General features: G+C 40.6%; 1 protein-coding gene across 1 annotated transcript; it reads right to left on the bottom strand.

The window, feature by feature from the left end:
- Positions 1 to 1984: 1984 nt before the first annotated feature.
- Positions 1985 to 20022, bottom strand: suox (sulfite oxidase). The gene is made up of 7 exons (XM_085775682.1): positions 19835 to 20022; positions 15578 to 15648; positions 15133 to 15316; positions 11932 to 12210; positions 9070 to 9426; positions 7596 to 7928; positions 1985 to 4489 (listed from the first exon to the last, which is right to left on the bottom strand). The coding sequence occupies exons 2-7, from the start codon at positions 15634 to 15636 to the stop codon at positions 3917 to 3919; spliced, it is 1785 nt and encodes a 594-aa protein (XP_085631808.1). The 5' UTR covers positions 15637 to 15648; positions 19835 to 20022; the 3' UTR covers positions 1985 to 3916.
- Positions 20023 to 23134: the final 3112 nt, after the last annotated feature.

Here is a 23134-nt window from a genome sequence, read left to right as displayed (position 1 = left end):
TTGCACGACAAATAAAGGTAAGGAACCTACTGCTATGACTATAGGGATTATGGCGATGGACCAATTTGACAAAATGTTGGGTCTTTCCAAGAGTTTGCATGTTCTCCATGTTCCTGTGTGGGTTCTCCATGGATGGACGACCTAAGAGCAAACCCCATGACCGATGGGTAAACCCGAGCTTATGAAAACGAGGTTTTCCTCCCTGATGTGATGAAGTTCAGTCACGTCTTACTAAAGTTAAACAGATATTCGTCACCTCGTTGCTGCTGCTGACCCAACTTCCTCCTCCTCCTCTTCTTCTTCTGTCATTTCTCCTCAGTCCTGGTGAGTGTTGTTGTGTGTTGGTTGCACTCACGGCTTTTCATTGTTTGTGTGAAACCAACATAATAAAATTAATTCCCCGGATGAAGCTTCTGGCTCAGCTGCACTTCTTCTCCATAAAATGCGCTGTTCTGCATCCGTTTCGACGCAGTTCAGCTTACCGCAACTTTAGTCACTTTCTGAGTCAGAGACAGATCACAGAGGAAAGTTTATACAAAACATCGGTGCCAAACAAAAAAAGAAGAAAATCCCTCCTCAGTAGGTCAACGACTCCACGAGATACTGATACACAAACGAAGCATCCATCATGGAGGGGAGAGCTGAAACATCCCAGTGTTTATCAGCAGAGGAAACACGAGGAGGAACATTCATATCGCTGTAAACATAAAACTCATCGTCATGACAACACAGTAACTCCCAGTTCAGTAAATCCGTCAAGAAATCACAGACAGGAACTTAAATCCTGGTTTATTATCGGTTCCAAGATGCAAATGTTTTAGACAAATAAATCCTGAAGTTACTGTAGATTTCACTGTGTTTTATGTTTTTTTTTTATATATATATAATAATAATGTAACAATAGACTTAGCTGACATGACAACTCATCTTCTGCAGTAAAGTGTCCTCCCTTCCTTCCTGCCAGCTGCCTGCTGCAACATCTTTTCTTTTTTTCCTGCGCGGCTGCCTGAGTCAGTTCACTTCCTGTTCCCTCTGTAAAAACAGCAGAAGATCAATGGAAAATAAAAGCTACATTGCTGCAGCGGTTTGGGGGCAATTTTGGACAAAATGGGATTTCAAAGATTGTCAAAAATGTCAAAAATTCTGTTATCAAGACAAAAATCTGATAAAACATATCTGTATATTGCATCTTGACAGCATAGAAATGTTGGTGATTTGTTTTTAACGATAAGTGTTTTGCTTCGTAAGAGAAAATCTAATGTTTAAAAACATCACTCTTACATCGACTCCAGTTGTTCCCATGAGAGCAGAATTCAAAATGCTTTTAAAAAACTGATATTTGCCAAACTTTATCGACCATGACTCTAAAATATTGTCATTGTTTTTCAGTAAGATCGAGAATGTATTCATCAAGAATTGGATGGTATACTGTATGTTTACAGTCAAAAATCTGGGAGGAAACTTTGTGGAGGACGGTCTGAAGATGCAGTCGCAGCAAATTTGGTGTCAATTGAGCAAAAATTGTGGGACAAGAAAGATTCAATAAGTTTTACAGTGATGGACTTCATAATGTGCACTGAGTTAAAACGTACAAAAGTTTCTAATGTACTGGGGGCGACATTTTGGTGAAAGTTGTAAAACTGTAGCATGTATGGTTGGTTTGGTAGGAATTTTCAAAGTTTTCAAATTTAAACACTTATTGTGTTTAAATTAAGGAGGAATATTGACATGAGCTTGGAGTTGAGCAAATCTGGCATGGGACTGAAGCTTTGTGCAAAGTGTGGGGATTTTTCATGTATGGGAAGTAGGATTTCCTAGAAAGAAAAAGAAGAAGATGTGATGTGACCTGTGATTCTGATAAATAATAATATAATGTGATGCAGGATTTGCACTGGTTGTGTTGTGTGTGGTTGTTTTAATTCCAACAGGCCGATTTCTTTCAGATTTCAAGAAGCCGTCTCTTTAGTGAATCAAAAGGCCAGAGTTTAAATTAGAGATCTTTATTCTTCGATCTTCAACGTCGATTTAATGTTCATTCTTACACCCAACAGTGTAATGCAGTGCTGATCACAGGCTGCGAGCCGCAACAAGGAGCTCGGCAGCTTCGACAGATTCCCAGTTAAACATGACTCAGATGAAAATTAACATCGATACGACTGAACATCTCCACGACTGTGGGGAAAACACAAAGCTGCACCGTTTGTTCCAGGTCAAATGAGTTCCAACAGGGTGAAAATATGTAGGTCAACAATTTACCTGTGGTTTACCTGGATTTACACGTGATTTATTATGATCGTAGGGAGTCGCCTTCATTCATCTGGAAGGAAGAAGCACAAAGACCGGCCTGTTCCTACACATCAGCTCACATCTGGTTTAAAACAAAACACAAAGTTCACCTGCGATTTGCCGACTTAAAAAGCGAGAACCGATGATCTCATCCACTTCTGGTTATTTCTTCTATAGCTACTCAAACTTCTTGCAAAAAGTTATTTCACTATCTGATCTTCAGCGAGGCCAGGTTCCAGTCTCCGTGAACTGGTATAAAAAAAGAGAAGCACGTCAAGTCGCCCTCATTTAAAGCAAATAACTCTATAAGAAAGTCACAACTTTCCTACTTTTCAATTAAATTCCATATTAAGCATAACAATAATAATAATAAAATGAGGCTTTTAAGCTGCATGGTAATCGTACAAATCCTTTTTATATAACGTGCAAGTGTTAAGAAAGTTCCTAGTTATTATAAAAATAAATGTTTTTCTTTTCTTTTTTTCCTTATAAAGACTCATAACCAAAGTGTCGGTGACTCATCACCAGATGAGACTCAACATGTTTTGGTTTAGTCATTTGCATTTAGCTCGGTACCGCTGCTGAGAAAAAGCCTTTAAATCTTGAAGGCAACTTAAGACTTTAAGACTGACTTTTTAAGTCCTGATAGATTTTGTTATAATACTTTAAAATATTGTGTGTTCTTTGTCTCTTTGTGAAACCATCCCTCCTTTAAATGTCCTCCAACAGATTTCAGACAAAGTCCCCCAATCCATGTATCATTCGTTCTTTCCACTTTCAATTGGCAATCAAAACTCAAAAAATGAAAAAAGTGACCGATTATTATTATTATTTTTTTAATCTAATACACACACACAAAAAAGCCTGTTTTTTCATATTTCAGTTTTTAGGCGTAGATCAAAGTTATGAAATGGAAAGAACAAGCCACAGGACTGAATTTGATTTAGATATTTAATCGATCGTTACTGCTGCTGCGTCTGTAAAGCTTTCACTTCCTGAAATTTGCTTTGAAACCAATGCAGAAAACTCGTTAACACTTTATAATAAATACACACTATTAAGCATTAGTTAAACATTAATAAACACTGAATTTATCATTTATAACACATGAATACTCATTAGTATGTAGTTTATAAACAAAGTTAGTGCTTATCATTGATGAGTAAAACATGTTTAACTGTGTTTACAAACTACATACTAATGAGTATTCATGTGTTATAAATGATACATTCAGTATTTAATGCTTAATAGTGTGTGCTTATTAAAAAGTGTTACTAAAAACTCCTTATTTTTTATGCAACAGTAAAAACCAAGGGGGGCGGGGCTTAGCGAACGATCGATCGATTAAATATCAAAATCAAATTCAGTCCTGTGGTTTGTTTTTACATTTTGTGTTTTTGATCTGAGCCTAAAATTTAAATATAAAAAAATAGTTTTAGTTTTTTGTGCGTTAGATTAAAAAAAACAAAATAATCGGTCACTTCTTCATTTTTGGATTTTTGATCGCCAATAAAAAAATGGAAAGACCGAATGACACATCATGGATAATTAAAGTCCACTGTTCAAACTTGTGCGTTTGTTTTTGTTCTCCGTCGGTGGTCGATCGGACCGGAAACCGCTGAGTTTATTTTTATTTCTCCTCCTCCTCCTCCTCTTCGTCCTCTCGGATCGTCACCTTGACGCGGTGCCAGGCGTTGCTCAGGACGCCCCTCAGGTTCCAGATGGGCGCCACCGTGTCCGGCTGCATGTTGTAGCTGCTGTCCACCGCCTTGCACACGATCTCCATCTCCTTGGCGCCGCGCGGCAGAGGAACCGTCGCCTCCCACAGCTTCCAGGCCCAGGCCCGGCCCGGCGGCGGCGATGACGACGTTGACGACGGCGATGGCGACGACTCCTCTTGTCCCTTCTTGTCGCTGCTCCTCAGCTCGGCCACCGTCCACGTCTTCCCTCCGTCCACCGACACGTCCACGCGCACCACCTCCCTGCCGCCGCCGCTCCACGCGTAGCCCTTCACCGTCACCTCCTCGGCGCTGCGGTCGACCGCGGCGCCGTCGGTCGGCGTGGTGACGGCCGACTGGATGGGCAGCTCCTGGATCGCCGGCGCCGACTTGAAGTCCACGGTGTCCCAGTCGGTGCCGGGCGAGAAGCCCTTGTAGTCGTTCTGCTGCCAGTGGCTGCTGCTCTCCTCGCCGCTCACCACCACCTTCGATGAAAACAAATTATCGTTAATCCTAAACAACACCTACCTTCTTTTCACACAGGTAGTATATTCAAGAGACCGCTTCTCCCCCCTTTTTTCCTTCATTGGAAATAGTTGAGTATTTCAGTTCATATGTATATTGAATGTCATTATTATGTATATTTAATATCATTGTGATGTCTTGAGATGGGAATTATATTCATGCAGTTGTTTATTGACTTGTTTATTGACTTGTATAGGTCCTTATATTTGTTGTTTCTTGTATGTTTTTTGTATGCTACTGCATGTGGTGCATTTGTGTCGGTAGCTCATGATTTGTTTGTTATGCTTTCAGATGAGCCACCAAGTGAGGAGTAAGAGCAGCATTTCCCCTTCCCTCACAGGGGTTTTCTTAGGAAGTATGTCTTTCCTCAGATTTATTTTGTATAATTTAGACATGTGTGTATTGTATATTGGCATTTGTAGCAGCATTTGTTCTTATTTGTCAGGAGTTGAGATGTAACGAGTTGAAGGCAGGCCAGCCCATGGCAAGCTGTGGCTGATCCCACTGATTGCCGGGGGAGCCTACAAAGGAGCAGTGTCAGTGCCTGACCCACAAGCCTGATGAAGCCCACGGGGCGAAACGCGTTGCTGCGGTTTTAACAAATAAATTTATTGAATGTACCCCATTGAGTGCGGTGGAACCTTCTTTTCTTTTTTCCTAAACAAAACAAAGTTCATGACATTCGGAAATCGTCCAGTTGACCTATGGCTAAGCCACGCCCCCAAACGCGACGAGCCAATCACAGTGCGCATAGCGAGCCCCATACACTCGGACATTCTCTGCTTCCACGTCCATTGAAATGCATTGCAGTTAGTCAGTTTTCATTCGTTTTTATATGTTTTTTCTTGACATTTTAAGTTTAAAATGGTCAAACGGTGTGCATGGGGTACATGCAACTCTGACACTAGGTATCCCGAGAGGCTGAGCCACGGGGGGGATTTTTTTACCTTTTCCCAAGCCACATCTCAACCGAGAGAAGTGTCTGCTCTGGATAAAGTTATGCTGTAGACCACAACACCAACTAAACGTGGATAAACTTAACAAGGATGTCTACATCTGTTCTAAGTTAAGTCAACAACGTATTTGAGGCAACATATTGTCAGAGATGTTTAGATGTTAGCCAGTATCACAACTAAGCATAAAGTCCGCTAGCTTAATGCTAACGTATAATGTAAAACTCCATAGACAGGCTAACAGAAATTAGCCCGTCGCTATCGGCGTTTCGCGGCAACAGACAGCCATAGCAGTCAAGCTAAGTGAAGTTTTGGTGACTTCGAGATGATATTTAATCTTTCTGTCTCCAAAAATCATCAATTGCCTCCTGTGAAATGTCTCCTACTGTGACAGCTGCCATAGCAACTGTCACCGAACGTTGACTGTTTGTCTGAGTGAGTGGAGGGGGCGGAGCTTAGCCTTAGGTCAATTAAGCAAGAGGTATGTTTGAAAATTGAAAATGTGGAAATTGAAAGAGTCTACGAAAGTAAGTTCCTTGGTGTCTTAATTGATCATAAGCTCTGCTGGAAATCTCACGTGAAATATTTGTGCTCCAAAGTATCCAGAAGTATTGGAATTCTGTTATATTGTTCAGAACCCTATGTGACTTTGCCATTGGATAGATCCAAGAGATCTTTATGTGCCCAGTTGAGGGCTGGGATTCTCCCTCTGGCAATAGAAGTTGATAGGTTTAACTCACAATAACTTTTGTGTTATTCTCATAGGCGGCGCTATCAATAGGCTAGGGGAAGCTTAGCTTCCTGCGTCATTACGTAGGCCTACACACGGCGTAGCTACAACACGCAGCATAGAAGCTTACCCCTTTGCCTCGCTATGCTAGTCACTGACAGTCCAGCGAAATTAAAAGAAAAAAGCCCGCTGCCTCCCTCCTCCAGTCACCGGCCTACCTACGGACACCTGTGTGAGCGCACATTCTCAGCGATACAGCAGTTGCGCAACTGGATGAGGACAATGGCACAGCAGATGTCAACTCTGTTGCTTCTGTACATCGAGAGCGACAACTAAGAAACTTCTTTAAACCTGAAGAAATAGTTGAGAAATATGACACAAACGCCCCGTGGCGTATGCTGCTTAGGGTAAGAACATTGATTAGGTTAATTATGGGCTACTACAACAGCAAAAAAAAAAAAAAAACAAGTAGAGAATGAAAGGAATCATTCTGCTGCATCTCAGTTTGATGAACATCAAAACTATATACAGTATATCTGCCTGGGTAAAGACTTTCTTTTTTCTTTTCTTTTTTTTTTTTTTTGTCCCGTAGCTTCCCCATTCCTTCTGCCCTAGCGCCGCCTATGGATTCTCCTTTTATGTCTGTTTGGATGTGGATGTATATTGTATTCTGCTGATTGGCATCACATGTGCTTCTACCATGGGGCCCGCCCAGTCATGTGACCTCTCTCTATATATACAGGACAGGTTACATATGGGCGGCCATTTTATACCAGCCCTGATGAAGGCCTGTGGCCGCAACGCGTTGGCTTGGTTTTAATTTGTTTGGCCATGCTGCAATAAAGGCTTTTTAAAATCACCTTCCTACTCTGAGTGCCTCAGTTCCCGCTACCACCCAGGTTTAACACAGTACCTGAGGATGAAAGACTATGCACATTATGTAATTTAAATGTAATTGAAGATGAACTGCATTTTGTGTTTCATTGTCCGTTATATGACGAAGCCAGGCAGTTTTTGTTTCAGAAAATGCAAAATGTGAAACCGGAGTTGTTTTGGGTTGATGATGAGGTAAAGTTGGAATGGTTCTTCAGAAAAGAAGTCTTTACTATAGCTACTTTCATAAAAAGTGCCTGGTCAAAAAGAAAAAGTGAATTATTTATGTGAATTCCATGTGGTTTTTGTTTGTTTTTGTTTGTGCTCTGATGATTTTGTTTGGTGTCTAAATATGATGATAATGTGTCTTGTAAGCCCTTATAGGCTGGGCGCCTTAATTGGTGCACGACACGTAAATAAATATAAATTCATTCAATTCAATTCATATACTGTTTGTCTTTTGATGTGCTTGTTTGAGACAAATAAAAATCAAATGAAATCAAATCACACCTTCCCCAGCCACTTCACATTGCGCGCGCCGACCGTGCCGGGGACGACGACGCGCACGGGGAAGCCGTGGTCGGCGGGCATCTCCTCGCCGTTCATCTCGTAGGCCAGCAGCACGTCGCCGTCCTCGCTCAGCGCCTTGTTCAGAGGGATGGAGGCGCCGTACGTCGTCCCCGTCACGTCCTTGTCCAGACCCTCGAACTGGACGTGGCGAGCCCAGCGCGCCACGTCGGGGCCGTATCCCGCCGACAGCAGCACGTCCCTGAGTTTGGCGCCGCCCCATGTGGCGTTGCTGATGGCGGCGATGCCCCAGTTCAGCCCCTTCACCTGTTTCACCTTCAGGGTAAATACAGGAGTTAGAAGTTAATTCTAATACCGTTTTAAGACTTTTTCAAGACCTTCTCAATATTTTTCAATACTGTACCTCACCGCCACTTCAAGCTGTAACCATTTACATCAGTAACTTAAAGGGATAGTTCACCCAAAATTGAAATTGCACTCATTATCTACTCACCCTCATGTGGACTAAGGGTTGGGAGAAGTTTCAGAGTCCTCCGTGGCTTCTCTGAGTTACAGGGGGTCTCGGCGTAGCAGTGCAGGTCCATATAACGGTTGCAAATGGATACCAACTGTCTTTGTAACAAAAAGGCACACCAAAAAACATCCAAATACCTCCATGCTGCTCGTAAGCTTGTTTGTAGTGGAAGCTCCTCTTCCCGGTTCGTCCAAATTTGACGAACCGGGAAGAGGAGCTTTGAGAAGGTTCCGCTACAAAAAAAGCTTGAAATATAGACGTACTTAATTTTTTTCGGGACAATTTCGCATTTCGGGGCTTCAATACAAGATGGACATTACATACGAGCAGCATGGAGGTATTTGGATGTTTTTTGGTGTGTCTTTTTGTTACAAAGACAGTTGGTATCCATTTGCAACCGCTATATGGACATGCACTGCTACGCCGAGACGCCGCTGTAACTCAGAGAAGCCACAGATAACTCTGAAACTTCTCCCAGCCCTTAGTCCCCATGAGGGTGAGTAGATAATGAGTGAAATTTCAATTTTGGGTGAACTATCCCTTTAACAGTTCTAGTTTGTGATAAAGACTATAGACCACTATGATACAATAACAGTATTCAAAACAGGCTAGGATAATAAATAAAGGGCAAAGTTTATAATAAAAAAAAAAATTAAAAAAAACATTGCTCCACTCTCAAAAAACCAAAACAACAATCTTCTTTTCTTTTTTCTGTACTGGTTCATCTTTGTTTTTTAATAAAATGAATAAATTCACACACTTTCACAATGTTTTTTTAGGACTCAAACTCTTGGACAGCTAATTCAGAAAAAATACCTTCAAAATTTAAGACTTTATAAAGTCGTGAAAAGACTTTATTTTAATACTTTTTAAGGGTCTTAATTTTCCCAAAATTGATTTATCACCTTTTAATACTTTTCAAGACCCCGCGGATACCCTGACCTTGTTCATCTCCGAGCGGCGGTTCCCGGCGCACTGCAGCGTGGCCGTGATCGTGTGTTTGGGGAATTTGGTCTTCAGCTCGTCCAGCGACAGCGTCAGCGTGCCGCCGGGTAAACCCTCCACGTGGAGCCGGTAGGACGCCGCGTCCACCTGGGGGACGGGCAGGTGGTTCCTCTTGAAGAAGACGGCCGACGGCGTGATGTAGCTGTCTGTCAGGATCTCCGGCGGCGGCTCGGCGTTGAACGGCTTCAGGTTGTTGATGCGCAGCACCGGGTGGCGCTCCGGGTCGGAGGCGTACGGGTCCGACGACTTCACCGCCTGCTGCTTCTTCCTGTCCTCGGCCCTCAGCTCGCCCACCTGGTGGTCACCATGGAGACAAACACTGGCTTAGTTTCACCAATGGTTCTCAAAGTGACGGGTTTGAAGGGGGTCCCCAACTTTTTCTAGAATTTTAAAACTTTTTTGGGGGGAGATTTTTGGAGAAAAAAAAAGATTTTTTTTTTCTTTTAAAGAAATCTTAGCCCTTTTTCTAGAAACGTTTAAACGTTTTTTGGAGAAATTATACCATGTTTTCCCAGAAATTTCTCATCAACATTTCCAAAAATTCACGGCATTGGCCCTAATTTGAACGTACATTGATAAAAAAGTATTTGTGTATTTCTGGTGTTTGCTTCAGAATTTTGTCCATTTGTAGGGTCTGTGGTCTAATTTGTGTCAATTTAGGGGTCCTTGATGTAAAACTTGATGCTTTTTTGCAGGTTATCCAGTTGGTTTTGCAGTTTGAACTAATTGTTTTGAGAAATGCACGAACTGTTGTGCAAATGTTAATAGTGATGTGAGAAGAAAAACTGTAACCTGCAGCTTTTTTCCCTCAGTACAAACTGCACACTTCACATATTTGTCCTCAGTTACCAAATACAAGATAAGACTGAATAAACAACATAACATTCAACAGCTCTGAATACAGTTAGAGAGAGGGTTAGGTATTAATCTCTGTGTATTCGACTGGAAACTCTGAGGGAAAATATCTCCCTTTGGATTTTTTTGTTACTTCCTGTTTCTGCAGCGATCAGGTGATTTAAGTTGCAGATATTTCCATTAAATTTTGAATGTGATGTTTGGAGAAATCCAAATTTCCACACTGTACTATTATGGGACTTGCATCACCAAAAAAAAAACTCTTCACTGCAGGATGGAGAGATAAAGAAGATCCTTTGTACCTTCTAATTCTTCTGCAAATGGTAGATGAGCCGCCAGACAATTGAATTTGGGGATTAATAAAGTCATTATTCTTATTCTTATTTTTATTCCTAACCTCACAAACCTAGTGTTTGGTGTTGGCAGCTGATTCTCAGCCTCAGTCCAATCACAAGATCAGTTTACAGTTTTATCTGCTGAAAACACTTTTTCCTCTGTTAATATTTTACCCACGGCTCACTGCTTTCACTGTAAAAAAAACAAAAAAAAAACTGAATAACCACCAGACCTTTTATTAAAAGGATAGTTCACTCAAAATTTAAATTTTGAAACTCATTATCTACTCCCCCTCATGTGGACTAATATTAAATGAGTCTATATTTTAAGCTTGTTTGTAGCGGAAGCTCCCAGTGTCTCAGTTCATTGCTTTGTCCGTCCAAATCTCGCGTGATTTGCACTGACACCCAGTTCACGGCTCCGCAAATCGCGCGAGATTCCGGCAGAGCAACACTGGGAGCTTCCGCTACAAACAAGCTTAAAATATAGACTCATTTAATTTTTTTGGAACAATTTCTCATGTCGGGGCTTCAATACAAGAGGGACATTACAGACGAGCACTATGGAGGTATTTGGATGTTTTTTGGTGTGTCTTTTTGGACGAAGAAAAGTGAGCTCCGTTCTCAACCGTCATATGGACATGCAGTGCTGCACGGAGCCCCGCTGTAACTCAGAGAAGCCACGGAGGACTCTGAAACTTCTCCCAGCCCTTAGTCGACATATACTGAGTCGGCAACCAAGGAAACGTCACTTCCGGTCAGAGCCGTGGGGGAGACCAAACCGATTCCCCCATAGACATACGTGTGAAAACGCGGCATTTTAAACCTTTGTCTAACGCTTGTCCGCTGTCATGTCTTAGTTTGAATCACTTGTATATGCTGACAAAGAGCTATATATTAAAAAACTCATCACGATCGGGTCGATTGTTGTCCTTATTTTAAAATATTGGGTCTTTCACAGTCAGTCACATATGTATGTCTATGGAGGAACTGTTTGTCTTCCCCCACAGCTCTGACATTTAGGTGGCGTTCCCTTGGTCGCCGCCGGCCGGCTCTAGACACTTGGAGACAATGCCTAGAGTTGTTGTGTACCATTTTGCACCACAAATAAATTGAAAAACCACAACCTGAACTTTTATATCTTACCCAACCGTGTAACGGCTCTGACCGGAAGTGACGTTTCCTTGGTTGCCGACTCGGTGTAGGCGAGATGTGACTGACTGTGAAAGAGCCAATATTTTAAAATGTACGGACAACAATCGACCCGGATCGTGATGAGTTTTTTAATATATAGCTCTTTGTCAGCATATACAAGTGATTCAAACTAAGACATGACAGCAGACAAGCGTTAGACAAAAGTTTAAAATGCTGTGTTTTTACACGTATGTCTATGGGGGAATCAGTTTGTTTTCCCCCACGGCTCTGACCGGAAGTGACGTTTCCTTGGTTGCCGACTCAGTGTATGACAGTGAGTAGATAATGAGTGAAATTTCAATTTTGAGTGAACTATCCCTTTAATGGACATGGATGTTTCTTTTTCCACAAACCGATTGAAACACATTTAAACCCTGATGTGAAAATCGGTTCTGGACCCTAAACGTGAGCTCACCTTGTACTCAGAGAGGATCTCCAGCACATGCTCCTGGTTGTGAACGGCGTACAGAGCCCAGAACGGTTCGAGCGCGCCGCCGGCCGCCAGCAGGATCTTGTCCCCGCCGGGGTGCATGGCCACGAAGCGGGTGATGTCGTAGACGCCGCCTTTGTACGTGACCCACACACCGTCCTCCAGGGAGCGGTGCTTGGTGACCTCGTCCTGGCTGAAGACGGGCAGAGACGAGGAGGACGTCTCCTCTATCGGCTTCACCCGGACGCTGTCGGCCTGTTCAGCCTGGACGAGAGAGGACACGAGAATTTGTTATGTACTATCTTATTTACAGACAAAGGAACAAACAGAAACATGCCTAATTTAGTTTGAAATAAATAAATATAGAGCTCATCACCTGAAAACATCTACGTATGGTACAGCTCTGACTGACTTAGAGATACTTTATTGATCCCTAAAGAAACTAAAGTATCCAGTTGCGCACATACAATAATACAAGGGCATAGTAGAGCAAAAATAAAACAAGCAATAAGAAGCTAAATAAAAACGACACTATATACATTGTTACGAAACAAAGGCTTGGATGCAAAGAGGCCAGTAACATAAATTAAGGACGCCAACAAAGGTTTACACTTTGAAAAGCAATGATCCAAGCTTTGTTTTGAATTCAGACAAAATGAAAAGTATGAATCGAAACCAAAGAACTCAAAAAGGAAGGTAGGTGCCGACTGAACAAAACAAAAGAGAGACGAGGAGGAGGACAGAGACCGACCCAGCAGTGGACCAGCAGTAGGATCTCTGTCCGCCGACAACTAAAGCTGCCTAACAAAAGGAAACTACTTAAAGAACAGAAGAACCAAAACCAAATCAAAACACCAAAGCCCAGCGATCTACGTAAATACGCATGGGAGACACAGGAGAAGGGGAAAACCATAACGCTTGGAACGAAACAGAAAAACGGAGAAAGGAAAACGGACCTCCTCTTGCCGTGTTTGAGAGTGTGTGTGTGTGTGTGGTCAGAGAGAGAGTCGCACCTCCCTCCACCCTTAAATGCTCCCTCTCCCTGCTCAGGTGTGCATCCACAGTGGGAGGAGGAGACGGGGACGCGCGTAACAACATCCATATAAAATGATGTACATCAATATGTGATGAGAAAAAATTACTAAAAAAATAGAATAAATAGAAAAAACTACCAAATTAAATATGCATAATGTATAAACTGAAAATACAGCTATGCAAAGAGTTGTTGTCACTGTTTTAACTGTAATTTTCTGACTTTATTCGACCACACCACAGGAAGGATGTATTGTTTTATTAGATCTAAACTTTGATTTTATGCAGTATCTCCATTTTTATTCCTTTGAATTATTTATATATTACACATATTTATATATTTTATTTGATCTATTTATTTTTATTTTATTCTATTCCATTCCATTTACCTATTTTATCTTATCGTTTTTATCCACTCTCTAGTGTTTTCCCCACTGCAAAGTACAGACAGACTGTCAAGTGTAAAACAGCATTTCTTCAGTATTTTTAACTCCTCAGTGTTTTGATTTCTGGGTGTGTGTATGCGTCTATTTGTGTAAATGTCCTCTCTGTTTTTATTATCTCTTATCATGTAAAAGCACTTTGAGCTGCTTTCTGTGTGAAAAGTGCTCTACAAATAAAGTTTGATTGATTGATTGATCACACATGGAGGATTAAGATTAAGACAGCTGCTGCATGATTCATTCGACCACCACCATCACACACACAGAGCCGTCACACACTCATTCTTCGGCATCATCACTGTGTTAATTATTCACATGTTTATAAAGAAGAACAACTGCTGCACTGCTGCCTGGAAAAGTTAATGTTTTCTAACTGAGCGTGAGACAGTTTGATGGGTCAGTAAACAGGATTTAACGGTCGGTCGAGTCGCCCTTCTGCTCGTTCAAATATCAAATTAAATCAGTTTCTCTGTCACTTTGATTTACAATAAACAAACAACTCTAAATATTCAGGCTTGGTAAATGAAAACATGTGAACAATGACATGCAACTATATCACTTCCACATTTCCAGTCAGCAGATGTCATAATGTGAACTTGAGGTTTCTTCAGACTCTACTTCCTGTGAGTTTTCTTGTCCGCACATCGTTGACTCAACATGAATGAAAAGACGGAGTGATGAAAACTGAGAAACGAGCTGACGGGAGAAAACCCAGAGTGCAACAGGTCACTGCCGTAAAAGGGAACACAGCCAAACCTTCTGCACTAGATTTAATGTTGTTAAACCATGTAAACCTGGATAATAATTAAACTACATATGAGCTGCTTTAGAAACAACAGACTTTTCAGACACTTGCCCCGTTTACATGAGAGCTTGAATTCCGATTTAAAAAACATCATGTAAACGTGGTAAATGATGAATGAATGGCTGTGGCTGTGAGATATGGTATATATTTTTAAAAAATCACATTTGCTGTTCTTTAAACTGTTTTGAATTGTTGTCCAGGTTGTATTTGTTTATCTCTAGTGATGTGTACTATTATGTATACTACTATTACTATTGCAATAACAAAAAACTAATTCTACTCACAGACACCTATATATGTACACACTTTTAAATACGTATTATCATTTTGTTTTGTATATTTGTTGTTATCAAACATACTTTTTATGTTTCGGCAGCATTGTTTTTCGCCGCTCCCTGCACATATTTCTGTATATTAAACTGTGCTTTTTGTTGTTATTGTGTTGTGCTTTATTATGTTGTGCTTTGTGACAGCGGAAGGCTGTGATCTTGTGTTGCTTTTTTGATGAGCTTGTCTTGTTGTCGCAAAATGAAAATGAAAAACAAAGTTAAAAAAAAACTAAAACTGTGCTGAATAAATAAACAGAATAAACAAAAAATATCTTGGCATGTTTTGCTGAGCAGTTAAAACATATTTCAGTGACATAAGACTGTATTTACAGGTATTTAACACACTTTTTGTGTCCTATATGTGACCTTTGAGTTACTTGTGCTTTCTGATTTTATGTTTCTATGTTTGTTTGTTCTGTTTCCTGCTGTGGACTTTTACTTTCCCACTATGGGTCTGTTTTTTTTTTTATCTCACCTGCACAATCTGCTTATTGTATTTTAGTTATTTGCTTGCTTGTTTACTTTATTGTGCCAATAAATTATTCTAATCTAAATCTAGATTTTATCTGCTGCCAACCTTGTGTCGGTGGAGGCCGTAAACCAGGACGGCGCCCGTCCCCGCCAGCAGTCCTGCCAGCCCATATCTCCAGCTGGGACCGTACTGCTGCTGCTGCTGCTGCTGCTGCTGGGAGCTCTGGTGGTTGCTGCTGCTGCTCCAGAGTCGAGCTGCACACGCCGACACAGCGGGAGCCGCCTGATGCCTGTGAAGTATTCATTCACATCGATAGTAAATTTACAGCATGTATCATGTTAAAAATTCAAAATGACTTTGTTAAAACACAACACGCTCAGGTTGTTAACTTTAGTGTCTGAGACCTTTGACCAGCAGGAGATCACTTTGTTGGTGGTACGCCACATTTACTACTTATTCCAGAGTATAAAACATCAGGTATGATATCGGCGGTGACAAATGAAGGAAATGATTCATCTCATGATGACATGACACAGCTCCTTTTCCTTACCTCTGAGCGCTGAGGGGGCCAAATCGAGTCAGGCTGTGGCAACGTCTGAGAAGCAGCATGGCATTGATGTTCTAGGGAGAAAACAAGTGGAGGAGAAAAAGGTTCATTTCACGGAGTTGCAATAAACAAAGCTCGACTTTCTGAACTAATTATTGACTTTTCCTCCAATAATCTGAAATACAGCACAAAAACCATGATGGATTTAAACTTTTAAATTTTAAACTCTAGACGTACTGTAAGTGCACTTCAAATGCAAGTGAACACGGAGGGCAAGGCAAGGCAAGGCAAGGCAATTTTATTTGTATAGCCCGTTTTTACAAACAGTTTGTCTCAAAGGGCTTTACATGGCATCGTAACAACATCCTCTGTCCTTAGACCCTCACATCGACTGAGGAAAAACTCCATGGAAACCCTTTTAACAGGGAAAAGTCGGAGAAACCTCAGGGTGAGCAACAGAGGAGGGATCCCTCACCCAGGACGGACAGACGTGCAATAGATGTTGTTACAGACAAGAAAACAGTTTACAGTTTGTCACAGAATGTGCGAAATATGGAAATGTTAGCAGGAGTTGATGAAGGCAGTCTCTGGTGAGGGGGGGGGGGCGGGGGGAGGCTCAGATAAAACACCTACTGTAGGGCTGTCCCGATCAATCCATTACATCGGTGAGATAAATATGCAACGTTGACGCTTACAACATACCGTCGAGTTGTTGTTGAATACGTTGATTACGCAAACACGCACCGCAGATGTTAACGTTCACAAACAGAAGTGGGACAAGATGGCGGAGGCTCCAGCTGTGAGTGTTTCAGACGGAGAAGAAGGCAGTGATGATCGAAGATGTCAATAGTGTGGAAATATTTTAAAGAGAAGCCAAATGACTTGGTGCAGCCTTCGAAAAACGGAGACAGCGACAGCGTACCACAGTGTTTTTGTAAATTAAAAATCGTCAACCACAAAAATAATCACTAGATTAGTCGAAAAATTAATCGTTTGACTAATTGAAATAGTTGATAGGTTAATCGGGAGAAAAATAATCATCTAGGACAGCCCTACTCTAGAGTTCATTTTTTTATGATTCTGTATTTCCACAAGTGAAAAGTTGACAGTAATTGCACTTGACTGTGATTTCCATCTGTATTGATGCCAATTTAACTGTATAAATGATGTCATGCACCGTAACACAGGTGATTTCTGCATTCTTTAAGGTTAATTTCACTGTATGTTATTCTAAGCAACTGAGCATGGATCAAAAATGATGACCATGCATGCATTACTGACATTTTAATCATTCAATTCTGACATTACATCCATTACATGATGTAATGGTCTCCTCATGCAAACGTTTGACCCTTTTGGATCCCAGTTCCCTTCACAGAACACATTTCCCTACATTCAGTCGGTGTCGAAGTTTATTTTCTTGTCCACATTTCGTATACATAACCTGTTCTGTGAACCGTCAGCAGCTTCAAATACTTTCCGCACAATTATCCTTATATGTCTTTAAAAAAGAGTGCACACTCAGGCTAGAAAATATGTTAAGTGTACAAGCTTATTTCAGGTTGTAAAAACCTGTAACAGACTATAATAAGCTCCTGAGTACAGGCGTAGTCAGCGACATAGTGAATCTAACATCAGTTTTCATGCAGTTTTCAACACACATTCCCTTAAAAACACTGAACTGAACCTTTAAACTCTTCAACTCCTCCTGATCCAACCAACCAGCAGTGACTTCATCCTGCACCGGGAGCCAACCGGCGGAGGGGGAGTGGACACAGAGAAAGGGAGAAGGCCAAGTTTCTGTTCCCTCTCCCCCCAAAAACACCAGAGAAAGGCTCAAGTGTTGTGGTTATAGTAAACACTGACGGACTCGCTGCCCAGAGTCACAACGAGACCGACACACTGGAACATGTTACTAGTATTTAGTGGTAGATGTAATAATAAAACCGGATTTATCCTCTGTTGTTCACAGTAATGACACAATAATGACTCCACAGTCTGATCCAGGGACCAAACCAACACAAGATCCACAAATAACAACACAGTCTCTTTCTTGAAGAGAATGAGGGGAATTTAAAAAGCTAAAGAAAAGCTCTTGTACACTGACAGCACATCGTGGCGGCGGTGCTACGCTGCTTTATCAATCAGTGGCACCTGTCTTATCAGCTGGCTATTAAGATTAGCCCAGGGTTATCTGCAGCCAGCTTTCACTAATTCACCTCCTGTTTTAACTGCTCTCACACAAAACCAGTCACCAGCTGCATTTCCCATTAACTTTATGTACAACTTGTAACAAAATAAACATGAGCTGCAGCCCTAACCTTGAGTTAGACTGTCTCCAGGCTCTTTTCTGTCTATTTTTGATAATAATCTGATTCACACCGTCACCTCTGCTCCTAATATTCTCCCAAGCTCCCCAACCTGGAAATATATTGAACTAAACTACATCATGTAGGATGTTGTTGTGTATTTCTAACATGGGCTACTCTGAAGAAGTTTGTCGAAAGTAACTAGAAAGTTTCTGAAGAAATTGTGCCGAAGATAATTTAAGGTATTTGTACAAGTGAGCAAGAAGAACTTGTCGCAAAAACAGCAGATGTTTGTTTGTTGGCAGTGTTCATCCAGAAATACCTGAAGGACTATAACAGTGACCGCCTGAGAGCTTCATGCTCTACGGAAAACACATGCAAAAGACACAAACTTGCACAAAAGTTAAAGTGTCATTTAAGGACACATCAAAGTGAACTAGATCCAGAGATCTAAATGCTAAGATAAAAGTAAAACCATTTGAATTATATGATAACTGACATGATAATAATCCCAACACTCACACTCTGTCACACTTTGTTTCTTCGCATTGTGTTTTCCTAAAGTTGAAGTGTATGGATTGCAGCAGGTATGAGGTTCATATAGTTCACCAAGGTTCACAGGTGTTTTACACACACACACACACACACACACACACACACACACACACACACACACACACACACACACACACACACACACACTTTAATGGCTACAAAGGACTTTCAGTCACGACTTGACCTTGGCTCTGCAGTTATCAAGTGCTGATTTTGAGCGACTTTGATTTTAATAGATGAAGAACATCGTGCTATAGAATAAAACTTTATTAGGCTAATTAATCAGTGGGCTTTTGCCAACTGGACTTCAACTTGTTGCTGTGATAACTAAAGGTCTAAAAGCAGAATATTAATTACCACTGACCATCCAAAGGATTTTGGTAAACACACATTTATTACATGTGTATGTCTCTTTTTCTTTCTTTCTTTTTTCTTTTTTTTTTTTTTTACAGCTAATTATGTTGTTTACATTTGCACCCCCAATCTAACTTGTATTATCATCACTTTGGCACTATGCCTTTTGAATGTTTGTTGGTGTGTATGTTCCTTAGTTTAGAATATATCTGTGTGTCTTAGCATTTCTTACTTTTTAGCTTTTTTTTTTCCCAGTCAGGTTAATGTTGTCATCATGTTTTTAACCTGCACAGTCATTGGAGTGTGTTCATGCACAAGTCATTTCACTGCAATGATCTTGTATTATTGTTTGTGACAAATAAACTCTCTTGAAACAAACAGTAGCCTATAACTGTTTACACTTGTTGTCGCGAGGTCAACAGGGGTGGCAGTTGAGGTGTGTGACGTCAGGTCACTCAACGTTCCACGTACGTTAAAAAAATAAATTCGAAAACGGTTTTAAAAATATTAGAACATATTTCGTACATTTGACACTAAACCACAACAAAAATCACACATTTGGCGTTAAAGGTAATATATACATATATATACATACATAAATAAAAAAAATACACACCTTCAACATATGTTTGCGATGAGAAGTATCAAAACAAGTTATATCATCCAGTTAGCAACGTGTGCCGTTGGTAGTAAACTAATGGGACACCACATCAAAACATCTCGGCGAGCTCAGCTCAGCTCAGGTAGCAACGACGTTTGCTGCCTGTCAGTCAAATTTAAACTCTTTCATTCACAAATATGTAAACCGCTTTAACCGTTTAACGTTACATGAGTGTAAACCAGATCCATTAGCTGCATTAAAAACCTGGCACAGCAGCAGCAGCATCCTCTGGGCTAACTTTAGCTAACACTGAAGTTAGCACCGACAGCCGGTCTGACTGAGACTGACTGACCCCCACTCACCACTCACTCACTCAGTTCATGACAAACAGGAGGAGAAAAGTTGAATGTTTCTAAACCAAACCGAGCTAACGTTACTCACTTCTGGTGCGTCAGTCGCCGCCGGCTTGAACCCAGATGCTCTCCACGGTGTTAACACCCGTCCGTACGTAACGTTACTACTACTAATCACCGGCTACGTAGCTATGGTAGCACCGACCGGAGCTCCAGAACGTTGCTGACCGAGGAGCGTTCAAGAAAACTGGGACTTATTCCAATCGTCACACGGCGGAAACAAAACGCGCTGGCAGCAGTGGACAGGTCAGTCACCTCTCTCCTGCTGCCTGCACCTCAAATAAAGTCACGTTAAAGGGACATAACAAACATTTAGATCGATTAATGGATGAATCATGAACACAACTAAAAAAAAAAAAAAATCCATCCCGGGCAGGAAATGAAACACGATCTCCCTCCGCGACACCTTTGACTACTGATGATGACATTATTCGTTTTTAAACCGTTTAACAAAGCTTAATTAGTTAAAAGAAGACACTATAAAAGCATTCTTTTGTTTGCCAACATGTGCGAAAAACACTAAACTAATCTACACCGAAATGGATTAATAGATAATCAACATTAATAACTTTATTCAACTGCTGATTTTGCCAAGTAGCAAATCTTTCCCGACGAGCCCTGAAGGCACCTCAGTTGACAGCACTGATTTCATAAAGGGAGGTTCACTGAAGGTTTGGATAAACCACATTAATGCCAGCTAATTACGCAATATTGTAATATAGTATTGATTGAATAAGAAAGTAATTAATTTGTTGTAGTTTATAATAACAGTAAAAATCATGAATATTTGACTAATCCTCAGTGGGAAATTGTTAATGTGCATTTCACATATGTAAATACATTAAAAAGAAAATAATAATAACTCATAATCATAAATAGCCTATATGATATGATCATTCTTAGAGGGAGGAATTAAACAATGTGATGGCCACACACCAGAAGGAATAACTTATTAGTATCTGTGTTTTTGTTTGTTTGTTTATTTGTTTGTTTGTTTTAACTGGAGGAGGAGAGGCCTCAGGAAACATGAACCCCTTCTCTTTGGTTTGTTTGCTTGTTTGGACTAATGAATTGATAAGAAAATGTAATGGCTTTGTTTTAGACAATTATTCTTTTTTTTATTTGCCTGTGTAAATCATATCACCATTGCGCACCACTGGCTTTTTGGTTTTTATGTTGGACCTGAATTTCCTCAAAAGGCCAACGGCCTCTACAGATGGACACCTAGTTGAACACAGACAAGAAGCCCATGTCGACTGGTGTCATTTATCTGTGTGAGTCAATGAGAAGGCCCTTTATCAGGAAGCTTTATTGCTATAATGTAGTAGATAGATGTGTGTGTGGTGAAATGTTACAGTTTTACCAGAGAAACTGTGTCCTGCTGCTGTGGGCGTACAAACTGGAAAAAGCATTTGACCACAATGAATCAGTCATAACAAAAGTGAAAGTAGGAAGAATTTCTCGTTTTGACTTTTACATTCCTGCATGAAGGGGAAAATTATGTTATTTATTTTATTACATATGTTTTAAGATGCATTTTTGTTTAAGACACAGTTACCCATAGCATATTTTCCACCTGACAACATATTTGTTACCTCTCTGCCCTGTAGCATACAGCATCACTCTGCATCTCATCTAATGCAGTTTATTCCCTCAAAACATGAATATAAAAGTATTAAATGTACGATTTTAATACATCAGTAAACACAGCATGATTCACTGATGTTATGTGGTGCAGATTTGACTAAAATTCACAATAGAAGACGGACGGTGAGTGGGAACACTGACAAGAAATTCAAATAAACACCACAAATCCTGCAAAAAACTTTTCTTTTTTAATGAAGTTTCTTCTCTTGCTGAAACTCCAGTGTCCTCAGATGACATGTTAACGTTAGACTGACATAACATTACAAAAGAACGGTGAGTAAAATGTCTGTTTCCTGTGTTTAAACCTATGCTATAAACTTTGCATAGTTTACGTTAACGTTTTTTACACTGGGTTTCCAGTGAAAACACACTGTAACCCTGTGGCACATCGCTAACTGAGCTCGGATTGAGTTGCTTTGGCAACAGCAGATTCACCGTCTGTGTTTTGATGACAATATATTTCCAACCTCTACACTACGATTGTGCAGTCGCAGGGAAGGATATTGGATATGGACCGAGGTAATTGGTTAATATGGATTTCCTACTTATCCAGGTCGTTTGTTACAGACATAATGTTCCTTACTGACTCAGAGAGAAGCTATTTCCACATACTGTACAATACAATACACTCAAACTTTACCCACTCCTTAAATAAATGTTTGCTCAGGAACAATAGTGTCTGTTGTGAGCAGTCGGCTGCTTTCTGATCACGTGTCTGAAGTAACCATGAATATTTCATGATGTGTAAATCCCATTTTAATACCAGTTCTTGGAAAGACGCTGGGCCCGTGTGTAGTTTGTGCATCCAAAGAAAAAGTCACACACTGTACTATTTTGTTGGACCGCCTTTAACTTTGATTACGGCACGCATTTCCTGTGGCATCGTTTCAACAAGCTTCTGCAATGTCACAACATTTATTTCTGTCCAGAGTTGCATTAATTGTTCAAAGATTGTCAATGGGGTTAATAATATAAGGTCTGGACTCTGTGGTCACATTGGACCACACTTCTTCCTTAAAGATGATGGTTCTTCCAGTTTTTAATAATGCGTTGGACAGTTCTTAACCCAGTTTTAGTCTCATTAATCTCCTTAGATGTTTTATTAGCTTGATGCCAATAATTTGACCCTTCTGAAACAGATGAACATCTTCTCCACGACCACAGGAATGGTTGTTTGAGACATGAGACTGCATCAGTTAGGGTTAGATAAGTTGAAATAGCTGAAACATAATCATCCATGCAGTAATTATCCAATGGGAGGCTCTGACCTATTAGCTTAGTTTAGTCGCATCCAAGTGGTGATTTTTTTTTCTTTTTTTTTTGGACGGGCGGTGTATATTCGTATATTTCTGCAGTTAATTATCTGTTTAATGTAACTATTTCAGCTTGACTAGACAAGGAGAATTTTAAAAAATCTAGACAAGTTCTATGAGTTGAGTAAAATTAGAGTTAGTTTCAAATAGATCAGTGTGCATATTTGGTTCTGTGGAGAAGTTGCTGTCTCTGTCAACAGAGCTCTCTAGCTCTACCTACTGTCACTACAGCAGGTTGTTCTATCTGATGATAACATGAGGCCTGAACGCTGGAAAGTGTCTGCAGGAAAATATATGTGTTACTACACAGTCTCCCCCATCTGGACAATAAAAGCATCTACTAACACCAAACTGTTCAAGTTCAGAGA

This window comes from Trachurus japonicus, chromosome 5 (assembly GCF_045865225.1).
Source record: "Trachurus japonicus isolate A0001 chromosome 5, Traja_1.0".
Lineage (NCBI taxonomy): Eukaryota > Metazoa > Chordata > Actinopteri > Carangiformes > Carangidae > Trachurus > Trachurus japonicus.
The sequence above is the reverse complement of the archived record's forward strand: the minus strand, read 5'-3'. Positions and strand labels throughout refer to the sequence as shown.